The 27,036-nt window shown below is 38.7% G+C and overlaps 1 protein-coding gene across 7 annotated transcripts in view; it reads right to left on the reverse strand.

The window, feature by feature from the left end:
* Window positions 1-27,036, reverse strand: part of MRTFB (myocardin related transcription factor B) — a 295,702-nt gene that overhangs the window by 21,890 nt on the left and 246,776 nt on the right. For all 7 annotated transcript variants that reach the window (XM_088833187.1, XM_055409527.2, XM_055409522.2 and 4 more), the window contains 6 exons: window positions 25,870-25,925; window positions 24,647-24,722; window positions 20,832-20,993; window positions 19,782-19,960; window positions 4,695-4,829; window positions 2,346-2,593 (listed from right to left, as the gene is read on the reverse strand). In XM_088833187.1, coding sequence (XP_088689313.1) covers window positions 2,346-2,593; window positions 4,695-4,829; window positions 19,782-19,960; window positions 20,832-20,993; window positions 24,647-24,722; window positions 25,870-25,925 — 856 coding nt within the window. The remainder of the gene's footprint in view (window positions 1-2,345; window positions 2,594-4,694; window positions 4,830-19,781; window positions 19,961-20,831; window positions 20,994-24,646; window positions 24,723-25,869; window positions 25,926-27,036) is intronic.

The raw sequence follows: 27,036 nt of genomic DNA on the forward strand, positions 1-27,036 counted from the left end.
CCCCAAATCAACAGAGGGGAAAAAGAGAGAGGAGGGGTGTGGATACCTGATGAATGTAATCACTGTGTAGTTGAGGATCCTGAGGTCCAGACATCTGCTGGGACCCATCCCTTCTGTCAGTACGTGGCCACGTGGGAACTAAAGCTCCATGTCTCTAGGCTCCTGCTCCTCCCAAGATACTAAAGGGCTTTGTTATCAGTAAAGTTCCACCACTGTGGGCACTACACAATTCCTACATTTGGTTTCTTATATTGAATTTTGGTAAAAGGAAACAATGTGTTTGAAAACAACATCTCCATTTTTAGGATCTAGATTAAACAAAACTGGTGTTCCATTTCTGTCCAGTGAAATAAACACAGATTTGACAGCTCCTTCCTCCTCTGAGTTCTTGGGTCTTTTTGGATGACGCTTTCTTGGGGCAGGTGGCTTGGTGACTTCAGTGGCAGGAGTGTTTGAGGAGGGGGGAACTAAAGCCTTCATGGAAAGACAAAGAACTTTCGAGTCTGGGTGCCCCCCTACCCCTGCCAGATGTTTTCTTCCCATCTGCAAAGCTGGCCCCATACAACTTCTTACATTACAGAAAGGATTACTTCATGGCTAGACACCACTGGCTCTTCAGTTGCCAGTTTCTTCATCAGGGCTCGGGGTCAGTCCTGTCGACCCCTCTGAGAGTTGCTGTGAGGAGGGTGCTGCTGAGCACGTGGCCAGGGCGCCAAGAGCACTCCTGCTGCCCTCCTCCCTCATGGGGTTCCACGGCGGCGGGGTGGGGGGTGCCTCCCCGGGCCTGGATGAAGCTGTAGAGCAGCAGTGGTTTGTCTTTGATGCTCGTCCAGTTCTCTGGCCTTCCCTGGGTCCCTTCCAATGTCAACAGCTCTCTTGGGCCTGCCTGCTCTTAAAATAAAAACATGCTACAAACACTCTTTTCTTCCTTCATCTCTGTTGCCTTGATGTTTCAGATTTAAGCACTTCACAGGAAGGTCTGAATGACTAATAGGTCTAATCTTCCTCAAGATATTTGGGTCTTCAAAGAAAAAAGTGAATTGATAATTCTTAGCATATGAGGAGATTATTTCTTACAGAGAAGCTTTTTAGTAAGCCTTAATCCTTTTCTGCTCCTAGAAATTACTGGCTCTCCATGGAGGAAGGCTTAGCCTACGTGTGGAAAACATAGGCTTCTACAGATCACGTGATCATAAATTGAGTGGTTGGATCAGAGTATAATTTTTTCCTTGTCATGAGATTTTGGATCTTTTTCTAGAGTTTCTTTTCGCGAGTTGACTGTAAATAATTCCTTTTTCCTGAAAAGTGAATGAAATGAAGGACAGAGACTTTGTATTTTTATCTGTTTTCCAGAACAGTGGTTCTGAGGATGTGCAACCAGTGATTTCCTCTAGTACGTAATCAAAATTAGCTGTGGGTATCCTGCTATGAGAATCCAGTTTCAGAAATCATCAGAACTCACTCCCTCTGTCCTTCCTGCTTGGGCTTAAACTCTGGAAACATGTTCCTTCTTCATAGTTGTTGGTCATTGAGACCTTTTATCATCTTTTGGGACTCCTGCCACCTGCTCCTTCCTTTCCATTCTCAGTGTCCCTTTTCTTGTATCTGCTTTATTGCCAAGCTTCTAACTGGCTTTCCTACTTCCAGACTCCCCTCCAACACTGGCGTCAGACTGTTTCTTCTTGCATTTTGATTTTACCTTGTCACCATGGTCCTCTGAAACATCCACCATATCAAGATTAAAGTCTTCCCAACTTCACATTTCTCTCGACATTGGCTCTGCTCAAATCTGTCTTCTGCTTTAAAAATTAGTCATATTCTTTACTCAGGCCATTTTTCTCATCATGCAATATAAATAGGCATTGTTTGCTCTAACTTCCTCTGTATTTGTACTCAGATCATTCCTCTTGGCTTGGAAGGGTCCTTCCCAAGTTTCAGCCCCTTTCCCTCCCGCCTCTTCTATAAAACTTTCCTTGATGGTTCCAGCATTCATGCTCAACTGTCTTTTTTTTTTTTTTTTAATTTAAAGTGCTTATACCAGGTTTACACTTCTTTTGCTTTCCTCATAGCATCTAATATTATTCAAGTAAATAAACAGGCAAATCTTTCCTGGATGCGTAACTGTGAAAAGTTGTTTCTAACTTGAAAAGTTCAGAACCTGTTATGGAGGACAAAAAGTGAACTGGAATGCAGACTTTTCTCACTATGTGGACTTCCGACACTATCAGCTTTGATGACAACAGAATGAAAATAATCGCTGAGCACAAATAAATCACAGCATCCAACCTTCAGCCACTTATGGTTGCTCACAAAAACCACAGTAAACCCAGTTTATGGAGCCGTACTTGACTGGCGCGGGCAGGATGGTCTGGTAGTTGTAGTGCTGCTGCTGCTGGCTCAGGATCTGCAACTGCAGGAAGAGCTGCTGCTGCTGGAGCAGCCGGGCATAGTTGGAGTCCATCTGCGGCTCATTCCTCTCCCCCTTCTGATCTGGCGGAATGTACTGGTGGTACTTCAGCTTCTTCACCCGGGGCTTGGGGTCTTTGCACTTTTTGCTACGGTGTTTGTCGTTCGGATTCTTGGGATGGCTTTGCTATTTTCGAGAAAAAGATAGAACATTTTAAGAGAAAGCAGTCTATTCTACTGTGTGCATATCTGATTTGAAAAGAAAAAGTAACGCACCTTGGAAATTGGGATCGCCTCTCTGGAAAGCAATACACTAAACACATTTCAAGAGCTGTGAGAACATTCGTGTGCTCCCTGTGACCAAAAATCTTGCTCCTAAGAATTTATTTCTCCTGCTGCATTATTCCCTTAGACTAAGGGCAAGATGCTCAGTTCTGAATCATCTATGCAAGTTCTGAATCATCTATGCAAGTTCAACAAACATTTACTTTGGGTCCTGTGTAGACACTGCCTGCTGCTGCTGCTGCTAAGTTGCTTCAGTCATGTCCGACTCTGTGTGACCCCACAGACGGAAGCCCACCAGGCTCCCCCGTCCCTGGGATTCTCCAGGCAAGAACAGTGTGCTTACATATTACTGTCTCTTTGTGAAAAAACAGGCTTCACACTAAACATACAATAGGGAAATGATTAGGTGTATTTCACTTAATCACAAATATATTTCACTTAATCACAAATACAACTTAAATCTTTTATATTCTGCAAATATTTTATGATCATTAAAATCTACGGTGAATACATAAAAGCAGAAAAGTGCTTCTAATTGAGAATAAAGCAGAATATAAAGCTATGAATTTCTATGGCAAATACATACAAAAAATGCTTGTGAACATGAATTTAAAACATTTTTTCCAAAATATTACATTTTTATTTTGAAAAATGGGGTGTGAGACCCTGTCTTATGGTTAAGAATCAGATGTCTCTTCTGGGTTTTCATCTCCTTCATTTATAAGTTATCAGATCAGTTTCTACCTTTTAATATTCATATTGTAAAATAAATTCATCTTTTTAAAAAATGGTCCACACAACACAAAACAACAAGGTATAGGAAACTGTTTCTAAGATGCTTGAGATACAAAGACACAATGGGGGTTGTGGGACAAGGACAGAAGAGCTGATTTTACTGGCACAGTTGCACAGACACTCTTTGGAATTTGTGGCTCTGATACTAAATGATGGAATAGGGTGAAATATACTGATCTGTGCCCTGAAGGCATGGACACCTGGCCACACTGATGAACCAGCCTGGAGTAGCAAGAGCCATCTCTCCAGGAAGGTCAAGGACAAGCACAGGTCCTGGGGACAGAGGGGAGTGAGGAACACGCCCAGGCTAACTGCCTCCAAGGAGGAGCACTGCAGCTGCGTGAGAAGGAAGGACAAAGGCCAGACAGGGATTCAGAGACAGGGTCCTGACCTTGTTATAGCCTCCCTTCTTTGGGCCTCGGTATGCTCACCTGAAAGGTGCTGAGAGGCTGAGCTAGCTCTCCGAGGTCCTTTTTTAGTTTTAAAAGTTTGTGATCTGTGTTCTGCTCGTTTTGGCAAAAGCCACATCTGAAATGATTAAACTATTCCTCAGGTTATAACTTCTCCTCCTTTATTTAGCAGTTCTAAATCCACATTAAAAAACTATTTTGACCAAGTAAAATGCAGGGAACAGTGCCATAAATCTGCAGCTTCTCTGAAGAACAAACCAAGCTGTATCAGGCCAAATCTACTAAACAAACAAAAAAAAAAAGTATTTTCTTCTTGAAAACCTTTAACCTGTCACATAATATATCTCCAATACTGTTGAGTTTGACCTTGTGTATAAAAGTCTGAAATCACATTACCATTACAGACATCTGTGTGTGAGATTCATGAATCCCAAGTGCTAAAGTCTCTCTCTCTCTCTTTCTTCCCCATGAGTTTTGTCTTGCTGGCCTGGGTGGAGGCTGAATTGGGAACTGTTGATAAAATGATTTGTAAACTCTTTCTGCGCTGCTGCAGTTGTTTTATACAGACTGAATTGTGTGCTGTTCTTCTGTGACCATCAAACGAGAGGTCATTTGTTGAAGGTGGCAGTTTCAGTTATGAAGGCTGGGGTGAGCAAGTCCTTCTGAGGTTCTGTTTTCAAGGCTTGACTAAAAAGCAGGCTGGGCAATGTGGACACAGCCTCTGTCCTCTGTGCTCAGGGCTAGAGACCACAGTTGAAGGTGAAGTCGCTGAGGGTTGCACACATGTAGGGCACCTACCTTCACCAGTGCTGGCCCGGGCTTCGCTGAGGATGTGGTGCTTGGGGGAAGGACGGGTGCTGTGGACCGTGGTGGGGGCTGATCTGCAGTAGGAGTTTTCAAGAATTCAGGAACTGCTGGGGACACTGGAGTAAACTGGTGGAAAAGGCAGAAAGGAGGCAAGTCTGTGAGATCATTAACAGTGAAAACAGAAAAGCTAGAAAAGAAACAGAAGAAAAATATAGTGTTATGTCTGAGACCTAGGTGGTGGAATAACTTGCTTTACATCCATTGAGCCAACGATTTAGTCTTTGCCCTGACAGCAGTGAAAAGCGAAAGCTAAATAAGGCTGTATTCATAAAACTCTAGTGTTTTCTCAAAACTATCTATGGTCAGAACCGCCCTTTTTTGGCAGAAAGAAAGTTCAAAACTCATAAAAATGATCAAAACAGGACACGGTACTCAAAAGGCTTTTTTGCCCTATGGGTCACACTAATCCGGGCTAATTCAGACGTGGTGGTTAGTCGTCGTTACTGGCCCATGAATCCCCTCGATCTCACCCCAGGTCCATGGTCAGGCAGCCTCTGGTAAGAAAGCTTCCGCTTCCAGTAGGCCAGATCCATGCACGTGTCCTTAAAGGTGCTCGACAGCTTCTGTTCCCGTTTCCAAACCTGATTAGTGCTCTTGTTAACCACTGACCCCCAGTTCTTGCAACAGAAGAAAATCTGAAGAATATATTCTAATAGGACTGACCTGTGCATTGACAGTCACCTCACACTTAGAGCAAGAAGTGAATTTGTTGCCTAGGCCAAATTCAGCAATTACTGAATCTCAATTTGGGGTCATATATTAATAAAGGAAGCATCAACAGCCCCAAAAAACTATTCCCACTATCTATCTTCTGTAAGTACAGTGTAAGTATTCATTTACTGGAAAGAGAGAGTGCTGTTACAATAAATCAGTTAAATGTTGCATACTGATTACTACTTGGACCTTGCCTTATCTTAAGAGAAAATGTCTTTATCATTTCTATTTCCCTGAACAACTCTCAAATTCATCACAACAATCAAAATCAGTTCTCTTGTTGAAGTATTCGGGTTTAAAAATAGCAAACTGTATTTTCCCTCCTCAAAATAAATGACCTGAAAACTCAGAGGGCTATTAGCCGCAAGAAATATGAAGCTTGGCACATACTGTCTCATCTGGTCTGAAGTTGCTCAGTCATGTCTGACTCTTTGCAACCCCATGGATTGTGCAGCCTGCTAGGTTCTTCTGTCCATGGCATTCTCTAGGCAGGAATACTGGAGTGGGTTGCCATTCCCTTCTTCAGGGGATCTTCCCAACCCAGGGATCACACACAAGTCTCCTGCGTCTCCTGCATTGCAGGCAGATTCTTTACTGTCTGGCACATACTAGTTACTCAATAAATATTTGTTTAATGGGTGAATGGAAATTTCTGGTAGCGTTACTCATGCTGGGTCACCCCAGGCCCGATGAGCCCGGGAGATGTGGGTGGGTGCAGTCAGGTGTCCATGCCCATGTTACTTCTCTCCCTGAACTGTGTTTTCACTTTGTCATTGATTTACGTTTTTAAGTAACTATTAGTTAAGAGTAAGTGTTGACGAGACAAAAGACTTGACTTTTTAAAGGTGGCCACACTCAATTTCATTTTCAAACAGAAATGAAGGGACTCCTTCATGAGTCTTGACACCTATGTGCCAGGGTGACTTCTGTCCCCAAAGAGCCCTGAGACGGCTGGCTCCTCAGTGAAACTCTGACATGCAGTGAATGATGATGACCTGCTGATCCCTGCTTTAAAGGATGTGGGTTTATGTCACCTTTTTCTCTTTCATGTACTTTTTTTGTTATTTTGGAAACGCGAATACTTATCTTTGGGTCAGTTTTCACACAGGAGAAGAAGAGTCTTTGGCTATTAAATAACTGGCATATGAAGCAGAATCAGATATTTGAATTTTGATATATTCCTTGCAGATAAATTCTACTAACCTAGCAAGCTATTTTACCAGTCTAGCCCCTATTGACTGATATGATAGTAATGATTTATTAGAGAGCAGTCTTAATAAATGTGGTGTCAACTGTAATATTTATGAAAATGTATGGCCTCTATTTCTAGACCTTGTCTGATTGACTTCCGCCTTAATGCTCCCATCTTTTAGCTTTTTTGGCATTTTAGTTTGACCCTGCTACCTAGAAAACCACAGACGCCCGCATAACTCAACTGAGATAAACTGACTGTTAATTTTACCTAATGGGAAGATAAATTCTGGTTAAAAAGGGAGAAACATCTAAATGCTTCTTTACATATTGCTGGTCTTTTTTATGTGCTTTAGAAAGGAAACCTCCACCCCCCTACCCTCCCATCTTCCATCATATATCTAGATGTTGGAATTCCAGTGGCTAGAATTACCCCAAAAGTCTCAATGTTATTATTTTTGAAATGAAAGTATTTTTAACTGAAACTCTGTGCTCATTAAACAATATTCCATTCTTCCCTCTCCCCAGCAACCACCATCTACTTTCTATATGTATAAATTTAACTACATTTAGAGTGGCATCATACATTTTTCTTTTTGTGAATGGCTTATTTCACTTAGTATAGTGTCCTCAAGGTTAATCCATTTTGTAGCTTGTGTCAGAATTTCCTTATTCTTTTTTAAAAATTTATTTATTTTAATTGGAGGCTAATTACTTTACAATATTGTAGAGGTTCTTGCCATACATTGACATGAATCAGTCATGGAGAATTTCCTTCTTTTTAAGGCTGAGTAATACTCCACTGTATGTATACCACATTTTGTTTATCCATTCATTTGTTGATGGACACATGTTGATGGGTTAATTTTAATGCTGCTTAGGAGCATGGGTGTACAAACTGATGTTCAAATCACTGCTTTAGTTCTTTTGGCCATATACCCATAAATGAAATTGCTGATAAGGTAATTCTATTTTTAAATTTTTGAGGAACTGCCATACCATTTTCTATAGCAATTTGTACCATTTATTTCACAATTCCACCAACAGTGAACAAGGGTTCTAATTTTTCCACATCCTTGCTGAAAACCTGTTAATTTCTATTGGTTTTGATATTTGCTATTCTAATGGTATGAGGTGATATCTCATTGTGGTTTTGATTTGCATCATTTCATTCGTTAGTCTTTATATATCCTCTTTGAAGAAATGTTTATGCAAGTCCTTTGCCCATTTAAAAATCAGGGTTTTTTTCCTGTTGTTTGTGAGAGTTCTTTATATATTCTGAATATTAGCCCCTTACTGGATACATGATTTGCAGATTTTTTTTCTCCCATGCTGTGGGTTGCTTTTCACTCTGTTGATAGTGTGCTTTGATGCAGGTTTTAATTTTGATGAAGCCTAATTATCTATTTTTTCTTTTGTTGCCTGGTGTCATTTCTAAGAAGTCATTGCCAAATTAAGTGTCATGAGGCTTTCCCCTATTTTTTTTTCCCCCCTTCAGAGTTTTTAACAGTTCTAGCTCTTATGTTCAGGTCTTTAATCATTTTGAGTTAATCTTCATATATGGTGTTAGGTAAGGATCCAACTTCATTCTTTTGCATGTGGACATCCAGTTTTCTTTACACTGTTTGTTGAAAAGACTCTCCCATTTCCTTGAGACTGGGTGACCTTGACACTTTGTCTTAAAATCATTTGACCATACATGTGAAGACTTATTTCTGGGTTTTCGATTCTGTTCCATTGGTCTATGTGTCTCTTTATGCCTAAACCACACTGTTCTGTGATTGGGATTTTGACAGGAATTGTACTGAATACATAGATTGCTTTTCGGTAGTATTGACATCAGCACAACGTTAAATTTTCTAATCCATGAGCATGTCTTTACACTTGTGTTTGGCTGACTTTTTGCAGTGATTCCTTTCTCATTTCCTATAGCTATACACCCTATAGATATTTTCTTTGCTGTTACCATGTGAATTACACATAACATCCTAAAGCTATGACATCTAACTTATATTGATACCAATTTCAGTTATATACAAGAACTACTTTTATAGCCACACTTCCCCACTTTATATTATTATTGTCACAAATTACATCGTTATATATTATGTAGCCATTAACAGATATATAATTTTTTGTACATCTGTTGCTTAAGTTGCTTAGATCCCATAGAAAATAAAAAGTGGAGTTATTATATAGAAATTATAACAGTATCATTCCTTATATTTGTCCCATGTATTTACTTTTTACCAGAGAACTTCATGGTTCTGAATGGCTTTGGGTTAACTGTCTAGCATCTGTTCACTTCATCTTAAGGACTCCAGCGTTTCTTATAGGGCAAGTCTAATGATAATGAGCTCCTTTGACATTTGTCTGGCTTTGTTGTTTTAATTTCTCACTCAGTTATGAAGGACGGTTTGGCTGATATAGAGTTCTTGGTTGACAAATTCTCAGTACTTAAATATATCATCCAAATATGTCTTCTGGCTTGCAGTGTTCTTCTGAGAAATCCACTTATATTTTTATTGGGGAATTTCAGCTTATATATGATAAGTGACTTTTCTTGCTGCTTTCGAGATTCTGTCTTTGACTTTTGATAGTTTGATTATATAATGTGTCTCAGTATGACTCTCTTTGGGTTTATTCTCTTTGGAGTTCATTGAGCTTCTTGGGTTCGTATGTCCATTTCTTGCCTCAAATTTGCAAAGTTTTGGGCCATCATTCTTAAATTAATTTCTCTGCCCTTTTCTTTATTCTCTTCTGGGACTCCCATAATGCCCCAACTAATCAGCTTGATGGTATCTCACATGTCCCTTAGGCTCTGTTTACTTTTTTCATTCTCTTTATCCTTAGACTCCATAATTTCAAATGATCTGTCTTCAAGTTTGCTGTCTGAGTCTGCTGTTGAACCCCTCTGATGGACTTTTCAGTTCAGTTAATGTATTTTTCAGCTCCATGATTTTTTAAAAACAATTTTTGTTGATATTCTCATTGTGTTCATATATTGTTTCCATGATTTCTTTCAGTTCATTGCTTGTGTTTTCCTTTAGTTTTTTGAGCATGTTTAAGACAGTTATTTAAAGTCTTTGTTTAGGAAGTCTGACATGTTTCTTTGGGCATAGTTTCTAGAGATTATTTTGTTACTTTGAATGGGCTATATTTCCCTGTTGCTTTGTATGCCTGTTTTTTTCTTTTGGTTGTATCTTGGTTTAAAATTGGGCATACAAAAAAACATCCACCTCTCCCAGTCTTTGCAGACTGTTGCTGAAGACCTTCACTAATTTTATGGGCCTCACGAGTCTTCATTCCCAGAGTCTCATCATGACTTCTCTGGGCATTAAGAGTTCTACTGTATTCCCTCGGCTGGGAAGATCCCTGGAGAAGGAAATGGCAACTCACTCCAGTATTTTTGCCTGGGAAATTACAAGGACAGAGGAGCCTACGGGGCTACTGTCCATGGGGTCACAAAGAGTCTGGCAAGACTGAGCAACTAACACTTTCACTGCATTCTTTGATCTGTGATCTGTTGCCCTCAGGTGTCTGTGGGTCTGAGGTTACTCTACAGTTTTCACATGATAATGGCTCCTGCCACTACCTTCTATAGCTTCTGCTAGCCTGAGATCCAAACTATGCACTTTCCCCAGTCTGAGTCAAACAAAGCAGAAACTAGTCCCTCAACTAGCCCACAACAGGACAGAAAACTGCTAACAAGCTCTGCTCTACTCCCAGTCTGAGGGAGGGAACTGGGTATTGGGCCACTTCCTTTGTGCTATGCTAAGAGTGGGAAAGGATGGGTGAAAACAGCATGGCATGTTCTTTGTTTTTGAATGTGGCTTTTTCTTAATTGGGTGTTTGGTTGATGTAGATCTCTGACTGGTTTCCAGAGCTCTATAAAATTATTTTAGCCTGTGGTTTACTTACTGCTTGTGAGACAATGAGGGCCTGGACCTTCCTTTGTTGATGTGCATTATCTTTCATAGTGAGATAGTGGTATGCAAATATATATGTAACAATCTCAATGTGAATCTATTCATTTAGTATTTCTGATATTTTATAGTTCAATTATAGCTAATACTATTAATGATTATAAAGTAGAACCACACAGCAGAAGAGTGATTAGTCAGAGTACCAACAATTCTAATCATTCATGAATTTGTTACTTTTGGTGGTAACTTCATAACAATTTCATATACTTTAGGATCAACTTTGGAAAACCTAGAGCCAATGTCCACTTTTAAAAAATACAGTCCTCTTTATAAAGTTGTCACATATTATTAATTATATTCTACAGAATCATGTGGAATGTCTATTACAACCTTGGTGTGATCATGTTGGTGACTCACAGGTTGGTTGGTTAAAGTACCTCACAAGTTGGTTAAAGTGCCTCTTAGGGGTCAGAATGTGAAAGTATAATAAATAATAAAATTACTGTTATTCATTTTTGGTATCTGAACTATATGAGACTATATAGTAGACAAAAAATGTTATGTATGTATTTCTTAGGTTATGTATATATTTCTTAGGTTATGTATGTACTTCTTAGGCAATAGAAATAATAGGTGTCACTATCAATCATAACAGGATAACACAGGATGATGTGCTGGAAAATAGTCTTAAGAAGAGTATCACACTGTTGACCTAATTAAAACAAAGTCATTAGTTCAAATCCTATACAGGCCAGACAGATGCTTTTTCATGACATCTGCCCCAGATAATACATGCAAAGTAAGTTGTTCAGTGCCTGAACGACACTTAAGTAAGCACTCAGCAAACGTTGGCCATTATTTTTATCATCATCTCAATTATATTCAAGAAAGATTTATTTATTAATAAATGAGAAAGGCCAATTCTGCATAATGCTCTATTTTAGGCACCTTCCTGTTGGTCACAGAACTGAGTCAAGAACTGGGATGGAAAACAACTTCACAGATAACGTTGGAACTCAGCTCAGAACTCTATGAATAGTGGCAGACTCCTTCCTCATGTAAGTTATAAAAAGCATAACTGAAGGAGTAATAATAGAAATTACAGTCAATGTCTTTGATGTTCTACTCAGGCCTTTATTGATAAGTATTTGCAAATAAAGCTAGTCTAACTTCCGACTCTCTGCGACCCCATGAATCACAGCACGCCAGGCCTCTCTGTCCATCACCAACTCCCGGAGTTCACTCAAACTCATGTCCACAGAGTCGGTGATGCCATCCAGCCATCTCATTCTCTGTCGTCCCCTTCTCCTCCCGCCCCCAACCTTTCCCAGCATCAGAGTCTTTTCCAGTGAGTCAACTCATCGCATGAGGTGGACAAAGTATTGGAGTTTCAGCTTTAGCATCAGTCCTTCCAATGAACACCCAGGATCGATCTCCCTTAGAATGGTTGGATCTCCTTGCGGTACAAGGGACTCTCAAGAGTCTTCTCCAGCACCACAGTTCAAAAGCATCAGTTCTTTGGCGATTGACTGAACTGAACTTAACATATTAGACCTTACTCATTCTGTTAGCTAAAATCTAAAATTTCTCTATTATCTGGCAAATGGTCATCTACCTGAACATTACTTGAAACAATGGGAAAAAATATTTTACCAAATTCCCTTAAGCCTGTCTTCTTGAAAATACAGAGTAAGAGATGAACAAGGTTCCTTTCAGTACTACTTTGAATTTGAAAATGAACACAGATCCTGTCAGATCATACTTACAGTTAAACATCTGGGTGTTTATAATAAATGATTATTTAAATGACTTAAGAAATCACTGAGAGAAAAAAAGTCCTCTAATTAAAAGGACCAGTGTCACAACTCCTGGTATACATGCGTGGTTTGCTTAATTTTCTTAATTTTCTACAGCTTTCCATTGTTCAAGAGTTGCCTCAGCGTAAAACAGAGCTCTGGTATGTGATATGTCATTTATTAATATTTTGGCAAATTCCTTTCCAGATGTACTTTGATCAGAATTAAAAAGACAAAAGTCCAAGGAAAAGCAGTTTTAGTCTCTTTAAAGACCACACAGAAATACATATTTCAAAGAATTTACATTTTGAAGGAAGGATGTAGTGATATATTATATTGTTCACATTGTGAGGTCATTAGCTTTTTAGCACTGGGATTGTAAAAGTGCCTGAAAAATGTTTTTTGTCTAGATATTATGTGTTAAAAATTTTTTTTGGAGGAAATGTTTCTTTTATTTGAATACTTTTCCTGTAGGACTTAAACTTCTGGTATCTATCTGTGTGTTCTGAAAAAGAATTAAGGAGACTATATGTCATGAGACATCTTGCAATAAAGCAAGGCATATAGAAATCTTGAGCCTAATTTTCTCTCAACTAATTATCCATAAGTATAACTTTTAAAGAACCTTAAGGAAATTCCCTGAATAAGTCTTGGACTTTATATGAGACCAAGTAAGAAAAGAATTGAACAGGAAAATTAGAAAAATGTGTTTAAGCCACAGGATTAAATGTGTAGCATAAAGTGATGATCAGTCACCATATGAAAAAACCTGGTTCAGGTAAACAAGAAGCAAAGTGAAATCTATGTCAGAGCCACTCAAAAGTATCCTCTGTGGACCTCAGTTACCTGCCAGTGACAAGGACAGAGTCTTAGGAAAGCTGATGTCATTCCGCTTTTACTTTATATTACAAAAGGATTAGTTCACAATACATTGGAAATTAAACTATATAAAAAACAAACATATTATCCCTTCACTACAGGCAATTTGAGGACCATTGGTCTACAGTAACTAAATTCACCATCAAACTCCTATTCTGAATTTCCTTTTTCTGAATTTCCATTTTAAAGATTAAAAACTCAGAATCTCAAAGAACATCCAAAACAAAATGGCCTATCCCTGCTCTCTGGAAACTTGATGTCTAGTGAGAAGCAATGTTTTCAGGTATTGATCTGCAAAGCTGCTTCAGTCGTGTCTGACTCTGTGAGACCCTACGGACTGTAGCCTGACAGGCTCCTCTGTCCATGGGATTCTCTAGGTAAGAATACTGGAATGGGTTGCCATTTCCTCCTACAGGGGATCTTCCCGACCCATGGATCAAACCCACATCTCTTATGTTGCAGATGTGGCGGGTGGGTTCTTTACCATTAGTGCCAAGTGGGAAGTACCTCAGGTATTGATACTTTCCCTTAAACTACAAATGTGAAAGTAATTATATTTAGGAAGATTAATACATTTCACTTATATATCAAGTGAGATATCTAGACAAATTTTAAAAACAAACATGAGATAACAGTGAAAATAAAGTACAGAATTTCCCAAAGCAAATTTCTAGACACAAAAACCACAGACTTTACAGGCATCATAAAATTGGCCTCTGTAGTTGTTTAAAAAGACAAAAACAAGTATCTACAACATACTTACAATCCTACTTAAGGATTATCTTTCTCTGACATCAGTATAGTACAGTTAACATGGAAATGCTTATTTACATGAATAAGAATAAAGTGTATAATATCAAGAATCTTTGTCAGATTCCTTACTTATAAATAGTAAAATACTGAAAGGGAATTTTATAAAGGACACACAATTTAAGAAGGTTTCAAGGTATACAGTACTGTTTTACTTGAATGTATAAGTAGGAAACATACCATTCTCTAAAGTGGGTCTTTTTCCAAAGGCACTAGTGGCAAATAAAGAGCAGACAGAAGCGGCACTGGAGCAACACTAAAGAGTCTTATGAAAATCAATGTTTAAGTTCATGAATGACCTCAGGCTTCATGTGTGCTGCCCTGGCAATAAATAGGCTGTATTTATTCTTCAAGAAACACAATTGTTCTCCCTTCCATTTTTCCTTCAAGGAATGCTGGAATGTCAGCCCACTGGTGGGACTGCCTCTGATTGAAATTTCTCACTTATAAACTTATAGTTTCTTACAGTGGAACCATCATGAAGCTGTTACCAGGCAGATAACTGAGGTGACAGAAATTCTCTATTACTAAAAGCTAAGACCATGATAATAGCTGTCTGATGTCCTGACCTACTCAGACAGAAACAGAGAACAAACAACCCAAGTGGGTAAGTAAAATTGTTTTCTAATGGTATTAACTTACATAGTTGACATTCTTTTGAGCCCTATTTTTAAAGCTCAAAACCAGGGTGCAGCCAATATGTAAGAACAGAAGGGGCTGGTTTCCCTTCCTGCTTAGGTCTCGGACCACCGGCTGGTCGCTGACCCTCATCTTTCTTCCAGGTCAGGTTCCAGTGAAGCTGAGGGGCCAGTCACATTTGCCCTGTAAACTCTGACAGGAGTGTAGCTCCTCCGATGACCTCTGACGGCTCCAAGTGGGAGACAAGCTGGCATCATGCGGTGCAGTATGGGAAACATACATGGGATGCAGAAGCAGTGTGGGAGACATACTGCTTCTACGAGCTGGCATCAGTCAGTGCTCATGGTGCTGAATTCAACTAAGCATTCTTTCTGGACCAGGCCCTGTGCTAGGTGTTAAAGATACACACCTCTATTTCAGATAATAGTGATAAATGCAGTAAAGAAGATAATGTTGAAACACACAGTCCCTAACAAATAGATATTCAGGAATGAGAAGAAACGCTGTAAGAAAATATGCAAACATTTTTAATCCCCAAACTTCCATACTGCCCTGAACCAAGGCCTCCCCTGGTGAAAGGGTGAGGGCAGATAATTGCTAAATTCCTGTACAATTCAAAAATTCTATGATGCTTGGTTTTAGCAAGAACATTTTCAGCTGAACTTGACCCATCACATTAAATAGTTCAACAGTCTTGACTTTTAAAATAACTAAATACTATTAAAATTTCAGTAAGGGAAAAACATGATAAAGAGGAAAAACAAATTATGTGCAGCATGAGAGTTCTTGTAAAACCAAGAGAAATACAAACATTCATTGAAAAAATAAATGTGAATTTCCAATGCAATTATTAAAAAATATTAGATTCTTTTGTATGCACTAGATTGAATACTCATGTATAATTTGATGCATAGTAGGTGCTTGATAAATATTTGTTGAATAAATTCAGTATAACCAAAATCAAGCAGCCAAATAAAACATTCCAATCTCCAGTGTGCAGAGTCTGAAGTAATGATACTACCTATTCGTGGTAAAGACATAGTGACCACGGAACTCTTTCTTGGAAGGCAGTTGAACTACCTACCTTTTACCTAACATAAGGTTTCAAATTCATTTAGTATCTAGTAATTATTGAAAGAGATAATCAGACAAGTGCCCACTATGAGGGTGTAGTGAAAAATAGGAAACAACTCTAGGGACTTCTCAGCTCAGTTGGTAAAGAATATGCCTGCAATGCAGGAGACTGGGGTTCGATCCCTGGGTTGGGATGATTCCCTGGAGAGAGGAATGCAACCCACTCCAGTATTCTTGCCTGGAAAATCCCATGGACAGAGGAGGCTGGTGGGCTGTAGTCCATGAGATCCCACTAGTCGGACACAAATTAGTGGCTAAAACACCACTAACCAACAATAAGGAATTGGTTAACAGAGATACAGTGGATCAGTTCAGTTAAATACTAAGGTATACAAGCAAGGTACACAGAAGGTTATCACATATGCCACAGCAATTCCACTCCAAGGTATATACCCAAGAGAAGTGAAAACATATGTCCACATAAAAACCTGTCTACAAGTGTTCACAGCACCATTATTCATAACAGCAAATGTCCACTAATTGATAGATAAACAAAATGGAATGTATATCAACACAATGGAATATTACTCAGCCACAACAAGGGATGCTGTACTGACACATGCTACAACATGGAGGAACCGTAAAAGCATTATACCTAAGTGAAAGCAGCCAATCACAAAATGATACATTGTATGAGTCCAGAATTTATTAAAGAAAGAATGTCTGGAATAGGTAAATCCAGACAGAAAGTATACTGATGGTTGCTTAGGGCCAAGTGGAGTGACTGCTGATATTTACGGGCTTCTTTTGGGAAAGATGAAAGTGTTCTGGAATCAGATAGTGTGAGAGTTGCACAGATCTGTGACTATACTAGTAAGCACTGAATTATACACTTTAAAAGGTTGAATTTTCCCAGTGGCTTTTTTTTTTTAACAGAAATAGAAAAATTCATCCTAACATTAACATGAAATATCAAGGGACCCCAAGTAGCCAAAACCATCTTAAAAAAGAATAAAAGTTAGAGATCTCACACTTTCTGATTTCAAAATTTACTACGAAGCTCTAGTAATCAAAATAGTGTGATAATGACATAAAGACAGAGATACAGGCCAATGCAAAATAATAAAAAGCATGTAAATACATTCTCTTATATATGACCAAATGATCTTTGACAACAGTGCCAAGACCATTCAGTGGGGATGGAACAATCTTTTCAACAAATGGTGTTGGGGAAAACTGGATATCCAGAGGCAAAAGAATGAAGTTGAATCTTTATCTTATATACAAAAATGAAAACTGATTAAAGACCTAAATGTAAGACCCCCAAACTATGAAAATCTTAGAAGAAAACAGGATCCAATCAATCCAAAACAATCTAATTTATGACACCGAATTTGGCAATGATTTCTGACACCAAAAACACAGGTTACATAACCAAAAATACACAAAGAGGACTAGATCAAACTTAAAAACGTCTGTTCATTAAAGGTTACTGTCAACAGAGTGAAAAGATGGGAGAAAGTATTTGCAAATCATGTATCTCAACAACCGAAAAGCAACCTGATTTTAAAGAAAGCAAAGGATTTGAAAAGGGATTTCTCCAAAGATGATATACAAATGACCAAAGGCATATGAAAAAATGCTCAACATCACTAATGATTAGAGAAATGCAAATCAAAACCACAGTGAGACATCACAATCAATGGGCAGACATCACAATCAATGGGCAGAAGACCTAAATAGACATTTCTCCAAAGACGACATACAGATGGCCAACAAATCACCTTAAGAGAGACTTAACATCACTAATGATCAGAGAAAAGCAAATCAAAACTAGAGTGAGGCTATTGACTCACATGAGTCAGAATGGCCACTATCAGAAAAATTTACAAATGATAAATGCTTAAGACGATGTGGAGAAAGAGAACCCTCCTACACTGTTAGTGGGAATGTACACTGATGCAGCCAATATGGAGAACAGTATGGAGGTTCCTTAAAAAACTAAAAATAGAACTATCATATGACCCAGCAGTACCACTCCTGGGCATATACCCAGAGAAAACCGTAATTCAAAAAGATATATGCACCCCAGTGTTCACTGCAGCAGTATTTACAATAGCCAGGACATGGAAGTCACCTAAATGTCCATCCACAGAGAAATGGATAAAGATGTGGTACATATGTACAATGGACTATTTATTCCGTTCCGTTCCATCGCTCAGTCGTGTCCGACTCTTTGCGACCCTGTGGACTGTAGCCTACCAGGCTTCTCCGTCCATGGGATTCTCCAGGCAAGAATACTGGAGTGGGTTACCGTTTCCTTCTCCAAGGGATCTTCCCGACCCAGGGATCGAACCCGGGTCTCCCGCATTGGAGGCAGATGCTTTAACCTCTGAGCCACCAGGGAAGCCCCGGACTATTTATTAGCCAGTCATAAAAAGGAACAAAATTGTGCCATTGGCAGAGACATGGATGAATCTAGAGGCTATCATAAAGCATGAAGCCAGAAAAACAAGTATCTTATATTAACACATATGCATGGAATCGAGAAAAAATGGTACAGATGATCTTATTTGCAAAGTAGAAATAGAAACAAATGTATAGATACCAAGGAGGGGTGGGGGTGGGATGGACTTGGAGGCTGGGACTGACATGTAGTACACTACTGTGCATGAAACAATTAACTAATGAGAACCCACTCACAGGGAACTCTGCTCAGTGCTCTGTGGAGAGGGGATGTATGTATACGTATGGCTGATTCACAGCAGTGTAAACCAACTATACTCCAATTAAAAAAGAAAACAGTGAATATATTCAATATCTTATAATACTATAATGGAAAAGAATCTGAAAAAAATATATATATACACATATATATTTATATGTATAACAATCATTTTGCTGTCCACTTGAAACTAACACAAAATTGTAAATTATAATAAAAACAAACGCAGTGAGATCACTTCATTCCACTGAAATAGCTACTATCAAAAGAACAGAAATTAACAAGTGTTGGTGAGGATGTGGAGAAACAGGAACACGTGTGCACTGGTGGTGGTCGTTTAGTCTCTCAATCGTGTCCGACTCTTTGCGACACTATGGGCTGTAGCCCGCCAGGCTCCTCTGTCCATGGGATTCTCCAGGCAAGAATACTGGAGTGGGGTGCCATTTTCTCCTCCACTGGTGCTGGGAGTGTGAAATGTTGCAACCAGTATGGAGAACAGTATTGTGGTTCCTTAAAAATTAAAAATAGAACTACCATATGATCCAATAATCCCACTTCTGGGTATATGCCCAAAAGAACCAAAAGCAAGGTCTCAAAGAGATATTTTCATACTTGTGTACTCATCATTATTCACAACAGCCAAGAGATGGAAGCAACCCCATGTTCACTAATGAATGGATAAACAAAATGTGGTATATCCATAAAATGGAATATTATGCAGCCTAACAACTGAGAGAGATCTTGTCACATTCTACAACATAAATGAACCCTGAGGACACTGTTAAATAATATAAGCCACATGAGATATTCAAAGTAGTCACATTCACTGGGATTGAAGTAAAGTACTTACCAGGCCTGGGGGGATGGGGAGTTGATGTTTAATGGATGTAGCTTCAGTTTTGTAAGACAAAAAAGTTCTGGAGATCTGCTGCACAACAATGTGAATACAGACTACAGGCCTGTACACTTAAAGATGGTTAAGATGGTTAAAAAGAAAAAAGGGTGCATTTTATGATGTGTGAGTTGTAACTCAAAAAAAAGTTACATGAAAAAATTGAGTTACAAAACTGTAAAGTAAAAATGTGTAAACAGAACAGAAAGAAAATGTAAGAATCTATTGAAAATGTGAATAGCTGGATTACAAGTGAAAAATCTATGCTTTTCTGCACTTTCAGACTTTTTTACTGGTGAAAATGCATTACCTAATACATAAAAAAACAAGGCACTTTCTTGGTTTAGGGGTTAAAAACAAGAAAAGCAATACCTGGGCTGGAGTGTTTGTAGTCACAGGAGATGGCGATTCACTAACTTTTGGCTCACTTGGGGACGCGGCTGACCCCTGCGACTCCTGGCTGGCTGGCTGGTCCGGAGACAAAGCATCACTGCTGTCTTCGTCAAATGAGAAATCGCCCTGAGTTTGGGGATAGTCCTCTTTCCCAACGCCTAAAGAAAGAAGTGATTCTTAATTGATCTTGGCCTTGGAATACTAAGGTTAAAATGAAAGAGGAGAAATACTATTCATTATAAGGACTAAAGAAAGCTGTTTAAAAACAAAGTTGGACATAATGTACTTCCCAATGGGAGAATACACAACTACCTATGATGAATACCTGGGGGGAAAAACCAAACCTGAATCAGATCAAGCCTTTGGATCTGACTACTAACGATAGGAATACAGGAGACAAGAAATTTTTTAAATGACACCTAGGGATGCAAATGCATTCAGAAAAATCTAGAGTGTGGAAGTGCTAAAGGACAAAATAAGTTCATTCATCAGCAAATAAAAAGGAAAGAAAGGAGGAAGAAGATCCGCCCAGGAGACTGACCTAAGAGATATATCAGTTAAAGACAATGTGGGGAGCTTGCTTGGATCCAACTGCTGAAAAACATTATGAGGCCAAATAGTGCTCTGACTGGGGTATCTGTTGATAAGTCCCACCTCATGGAGCAGTGCTGCTGTACTGACACCTTACCTTTTGGGGCCCATTTCTTTGGAATTGAATGGAATCACAGAATGAATGAATACAGACTGCCTAAGATTTAAACTCATACTAATGCAAAATACGAAGTTCCCATAAGTCATGGTAACTTAAACCTCTTGTTAGAGGAATATCTATGTTAACTGGTACTAATCCTATTACACAGTATTAATAGTAACAATAATAATACTATGGAGATAAGTACAAATGTTAATTTCTAAATCACCCAGAAAACAATAATCGTGATTGGTGCTGGCTTTAAAATTAGATTTTTCTTATCTAAAACTTCCAAGTTTCTTTGTCTCCCAGAAAACAGTAAAATTTTAGAGTCTTGCCTATAATTGCTTCCTTAACACTGGAGTCTACAGGAAGGATGTTTTTCTCTACCAGCTCCATAGGACCAGGTCTTTGAGCAATCTTTTCATTCAGATCATCAGCTAGTCGAGCTCTTTTCAACTTCATCTGAGTAGCCTGCAGGGACGGTTCCGCAAATGTTTCTAAAAGAGGAAACACAGGTTTAATCATTACTTGAATTACCGTCTCTATTCCACAATGTTATTTCAGGCCAACTAATTTAAACTGGTGTAAACTTATTTATGGAGAGACAATGACTGCTTGAGAATGCTCCCATCTGCAATTTACATTTCTAGTCCTGGAAAGCTTTATATTGTCCACACAATGTAGATGTCCTTGGACTCAAATTAATATGAACTCAAGCCAAAACTGAGGTGCTGCTATTGCTTATTTATGATAGGAGAGTCAAATTCACATCTGTTAGATATTGGGGATACAGAGGATGAACAGAGGAGAGAGATGTGGTCCATGCTCAAGAAGTTTGCAGTTTTAGATTTGGCTTCATTGGAAAGTCACTTCTTCGAAGGGGTGACACTGTATCTCAGAATATAAGCTTCTCTGCAAGAGTTGGCGGAGAAGGCAACGGCAAGCCACTCCAGTACTCTTGCCTAGAAAATCCCATGGACGGAGGAGCCTGGTAGGCTGCAGTCCATGCGGTCGCTACGAGTCAGACATGACTGAGCGACTTCACTTTCCCTTTTCACTTTCACACATTGGAGAAGGAAATGGCAACCCACTCCAGTGTTCTTGCCTGGAGAATCCCAGGGACGGGGGAGCCTGATGGGCTGCCGTCTATGGGGTCACACAGAGTCGGACACGACTGAAGTGACTTAGCAGCAGCAGCAAGAGTTGGTGGGAAGAACTACAAATCATATTCCTGTGCATCTCAGAGTCCTTCATAATAATTAAAATTTGGATTTATTTCTGAATAAATAACCTTTAGACATTCAATTACATAGTAATTGTCATATAGAAGCATCAATTCATGTACCCACAAATGCATAAAGTTGTATAATAGATGTGAAACTACTGTAAGTATCATAACTCATAAACAGCATAACTTTGCATAATCCCTGTGTTTCTGGTAATGCTCATTAACATTTTATTAAATTGTTCTAAATAATACTTATGACTGACTATTGGTGTTAACTCAATATTGCGTTGAAGGTTGCTTGCTCCTTAAATTATTCAGTAGAAGATCTTTTAAAGAAGCTACCTGTAAGTAACCTCAGGACTGTCTTGATGTTTTTCATTCTGTAGGTTAGATGTCCTAGCTGAGGCCCAAAGCACACTGAGACCCCACAGCCAATAACCTATCCTTCAGCACAGCTAAGCACTTCTCTCTTCACATTATGTGCTTACCAAAAATTAATCCCGGCTGTCTGCAAAACAGTGCATCACTACTATGATTGCCATCGTCACTATACTTTAAGTGTTATGGGGAAATCATAAACTTCAAAAATAAAATGGTTATTTCTTGGAAACCTGAGTTAAATGCTTTGGCATGACATGATAAATCAAGTCATTAAAAAAATATCACTGTCACATCATCAGGACAAGTAACAACTATAAAAGATTTGGGGAAAAATGATAAAATTTAAGATTTTAAAACTCAGACTGCTTTTCAAGTATCTTTACATTTTGATCCACCATGAATGGAAATTGCAGATGATTCCCCCCATGTGAAGTTCTTAGTCCTAAGGTGGCATATTGGTAAATAAATGCATGTTTCTGTAACTTAAAATAACACATGTGCCCATCTCATTTTTATAATTTTCCTGTATAAAACAACTCTGGCCCCAATCTTAGTAAATAAAGCCCCTCTAACTGCACAGGAAGACAATTAGTGGGGGAAGCAGATCATGCAAATCATTCTGAAGATGCTTTTGTTACGATGTAGGCAGGACGGTCTCCTGCCTTTGCCTCCCTTCCACTGACACTATCCAAGTGATATCAGGAATGTTTGGGAAGAAGATATTCCAAAAGCGAATAAGTAGAGGCTGGCATTTCAGTATGCTTCTATTCTGGTCTAACTGCATCTTCATCTCCATGAGGCAGAGGTAAAACTTCAGGAAATAATTTAGACTTCTGCCTGCCAAATATCCAATTCAATCAAAACTAGGATGATGGCAAAATAAGCTGCTGGTGGTTTTAAGGTATTTTTAAAATTATAGATGAGACATTCTTTCTTACTTCAAAAATCTCAACTCTAGAATAGATGTCCTAAAGACATCACTTATGGTTTATTCCTATATATAATTAGGTTTTTAAATGCTGAAGAGTTTGTTTTTAGAAAAAGCAAATATGATTTCTTTTGATAGTTAAATGCATTTGTCTTAGTTTTAATTATGTTAATAAAGCCTGTTACAGTCAGATGACAAGTTGAAACAGGCAGTGTCATTTCTACAAAAATGTCTCTTACAGGTCAAGATATTTTCAGGCACAGAAGGAGTCATTTACTAAGTTACTTACCAGCAAACTTGCTTCTCTGAAGATTCACTTATCCCTGACAGCTGGTGGCTGCTCCTACCCTACCACTGGAGTTCTAGAAAAGCTTTTTTTAGTCCAGTAGAAGTGGGGAAAGGCATAGACTTCTTGCCTCCCATCCCAGACATGAAGGTATTTACCTAGTCATAGATTATCTGGATTAGAAGAGACTCTACTTGAGGTTTTAGGGACCAGCCTGATACTTGGAATTGCTTTACAACATTCTTTACATGGTGTCAGTCTGTCTTTATTCCCTGTAGGGCACTTTTCACAATCTGTAATTGACTTGTTTTGCCTGCATATAATCTCTCTGCCACTAGAATGTAAGCTCCATGAAGGGGGGGCATCCGACTGGTGCCTAGCTTGCTGGCCAGCGAACCAACACCTCTAGTAAGGACAACCATGTCACTTCCTGAACATTTTATTTGGAGACATCTGACTGACCTTCATGCTGAGCTAAAATCTAATACTCTGTAATATCAACCTAATTCTATCATTAGGCCAGAGAAAAGAAATCTGATCTTCCTCCTACCTAATAACTGTCTCTAAATGTTTGAGAAGTTGGCAGTATCTTCTCAAGGTTTCACACTCTCAAGGCTATCACAAAGTCAGACTCCTCATCTTGCTCAACAAATTAAGTCAGTGAAGCAAAACAATGGAATAAAATTTATGTCAGGACTTTATGGTAGAAGTACCACCTTCCAAGAATGCCTTATCTTTAGAGAGAAAAAGCCACAATCTGAGTCACATGCCTCACCAAAGATGTAATAGAACTGTCCTTACCAGCTTTGTAAAAGATGAGGTTCAGGCATGGAAAAAACGTGGTGGGCTGAGGGGAGCTTGTTTGTGATAACGGTCAGATCAAGCTGGATTGTTGTGGGTAAGCAGCAACAAAGAAAAATGTTAGGTATAGGCTTGCCCCAGGTAGACACAACAGGGTCCAAGCAGTTGAAAATCTAGGGTTAGACTTGTGTCTATCATACTCTTTATGATGAGTGGGCACACATCACCCACTGGTGAAGAAATCTGGACAGAAAATGTTTTTCCAGAACAATATGGCAGAGACACCTATAAGCACCCTCAGCGGGCAGGGAAGACTCAGTCCATCAACTGGTTATTTGGAGAAGTGAACCTTCCCCGTGTATCTAACATAACACTTTTATCTGGGGGTCTTCATGCTGCTATCCAATTGACAGGATGTCAGCCTGTGGGGTAAAAAGTTATTAAAATCGGAATACACAGAAATAGCGGAAGTCTCACTTGTTTTCTTGAGAAAATGTAGCAACATAAGCAGAAGCAGAACTTTTACCTTCTAAAATGTGCATCCTGACAAGTTCAGAACGATCTGGTCGACTCCGAATCTTGTGCTTCAAAAAGTTTTCAGTCTTTTAGATAGAGAGAAAAAGAGAAAGTCTTACCATAAATTGTTTATGATTTATTGTGGTTTTATATATTTTTTTTTCTCAAGGTAACTCTATTTAAATAAATTGTATATGCTTTTGGTCATGATTTTGAGAGAAAGAAAAGAGTAGAAATTAGTTCTGTGAGAAACTATTATCCAATACAGGACGTAAATTGCAGCCTTCAAAACTGTATAGGGATTTGAAGTTTATGTTGATATAAAGTAAGCACTTTATAGACTTTTATTTTAAAACTTGGAAAAGCAGAGGCTCATAATTTTAAAGATGACTTTTGAACAGAGGATTTGAACATATAAGTATCTAAAAAAAAAAAAATCTACATTTCAGGTCAAGTAAAAATTCACCTAGATAACACATTTCCTAAAAATTCCAATGTATTGTCTTTGATTAATTAATGTCTTTAACCATAGTTTCTTATTCGGAACTGTACTCAATTCTAAACAATATGGCTTTAAAATGAGTTTTGTAGTTCACATGACTCTAAGAGATCATTATTGCATCCTGGGAAAACTCTTAAGGAATTTGTGGAACATGTTTGTTTTTATATTGCATGATAGAAGTTTCCTATAAAATGAAAAGAACAAATAGTGGCCCTTTAAAGAAAAATAATAAACATGACTTTAATGCAACTATGATGGAGTCATCTCAAAGAATAAAACAGAGCTGAACATGGCAACATCGCTCCTTCAGTCAAATTCTCCCAGTCTTGGTCAAATGTCCCACCAACACAGACCTGGGAGGGAAACCACCCAAGGAAGGATCTGGGGTAAATCCCTCCCTCGGGTTATCCGTCTGCAGGGCTAACAACTGGCAGAGATGTTCCATCATTATTCTAAAAATTTGTTATGCCCCCAAAACAAGAAAGAAGTGTGATTTTTCCTTTATGTACAAAACTAGGTTACTAGCTTTAAAGAACAAAATTTGAATGTCCTGTATTTTCTACAAACCTTCAAGATAAAACTACCCCAGGATATACTGCTCCATATACCATGTATCTTGAAAATACACTCTATTTTCTCTATTGACATATGTAGGAGTAAGATTATTACTTGTCCACAGGTATTTTAACACAAAAGAAAGAGGCAGAACATTTGAAATGAAAATTTCTTACTCTGGCTCGTTCCAAGCTTTTTATCTGCTCATGGAATGCCGCGGGGCTCTTCAGAGCTGTGAGAGGAAAAGAAATCATTTCTGTGGTATAAATAGAGGAGTTAATACTTCAGTTAAATGTTACAGTATTATCATGGTGATATTTCCTCTTAATCATATTAGGATGCCTCTACAATTCCATTTATTTCCTAGTTCCTTTAGGACAGTTGCAAAAAAATGTTTCAGAATTAAAATTATGTTTCACAAATAAAACAAGTGAACATTTAAAATAGAGTTATAAACATAATGACAGCACATATATCAGGTCAGACTAGTTCCAGCCTGTAGTTGGGGCAAATTACCATTACCAAGGGAACTGTTTGATGGTTCCTTAACAGGTCTTTGCTCTTATGGTCACACAAGCTACTGGAAGAAGTCCACAGGTCCTCAGGGCATTTAACATTGGAGTGCTCTAGCCCTGAACACAAGAACACTCTGCAGTCCATGTGAGACTGGAGTTACCACTTACTGAGAACCTACAATGCACTTAGTCCCATGCTCTGTGGTCTATCTTACAGTTATATTGCTGCTGATCATCACAACAGCCTTACTAGCCCCAGTACAGATGAAAGGCTCAAAGAGGTTCAGTGAATTTTTAAGTTATACAGCTAGATGGTTGTCTAAGTGGAATTTAAACCTAGAAATCTGAATTTGGCAGGTTCATGCTCTTTCTACCATACCACAATGCAACTCACTCTAAAGACACAGTGACCCCTTAATCTGTTAAATGCTAGTACATTAAATGTTCCAGAGTCCCAGAGAGAGAGGTAGTACTTTTTAAAGTATTACCTACTACAGTATTTCTATCAATACTCATAATCTTTGAAAAATCATTAGTGTTTATATCCATTACTGTCTGATCACACCCTGCAGTCATCACTGTGGGTAGTCAGGGGATGGGGATGGGATTCAGGACTAGGCTTACCTGGGCTGTCACCTCTCAGAAATGAGCAATCAGTTCTTAGTAACATTCAACTCTGGTACTTAATGCATAGCAAAGGATCACAGAAGTCCAGCCCAAACAGATTTGGCTAGGGACCAGTTCCTAAAAGCAGACTACAGCTGGCTTTGCAGTGATGTTTAAAGCATCATACTTTGATCCTGTTTGACTGGCTCATATCAAGTATGT

Source organism: Moschus berezovskii, chromosome 27, assembly GCF_049115385.1.
Source record: "Moschus berezovskii isolate FMDL1 chromosome 27, NW_MosBer_1.0, whole genome shotgun sequence".
Taxonomy (NCBI): Eukaryota; Metazoa; Chordata; class Mammalia; order Artiodactyla; family Moschidae; genus Moschus; species Moschus berezovskii.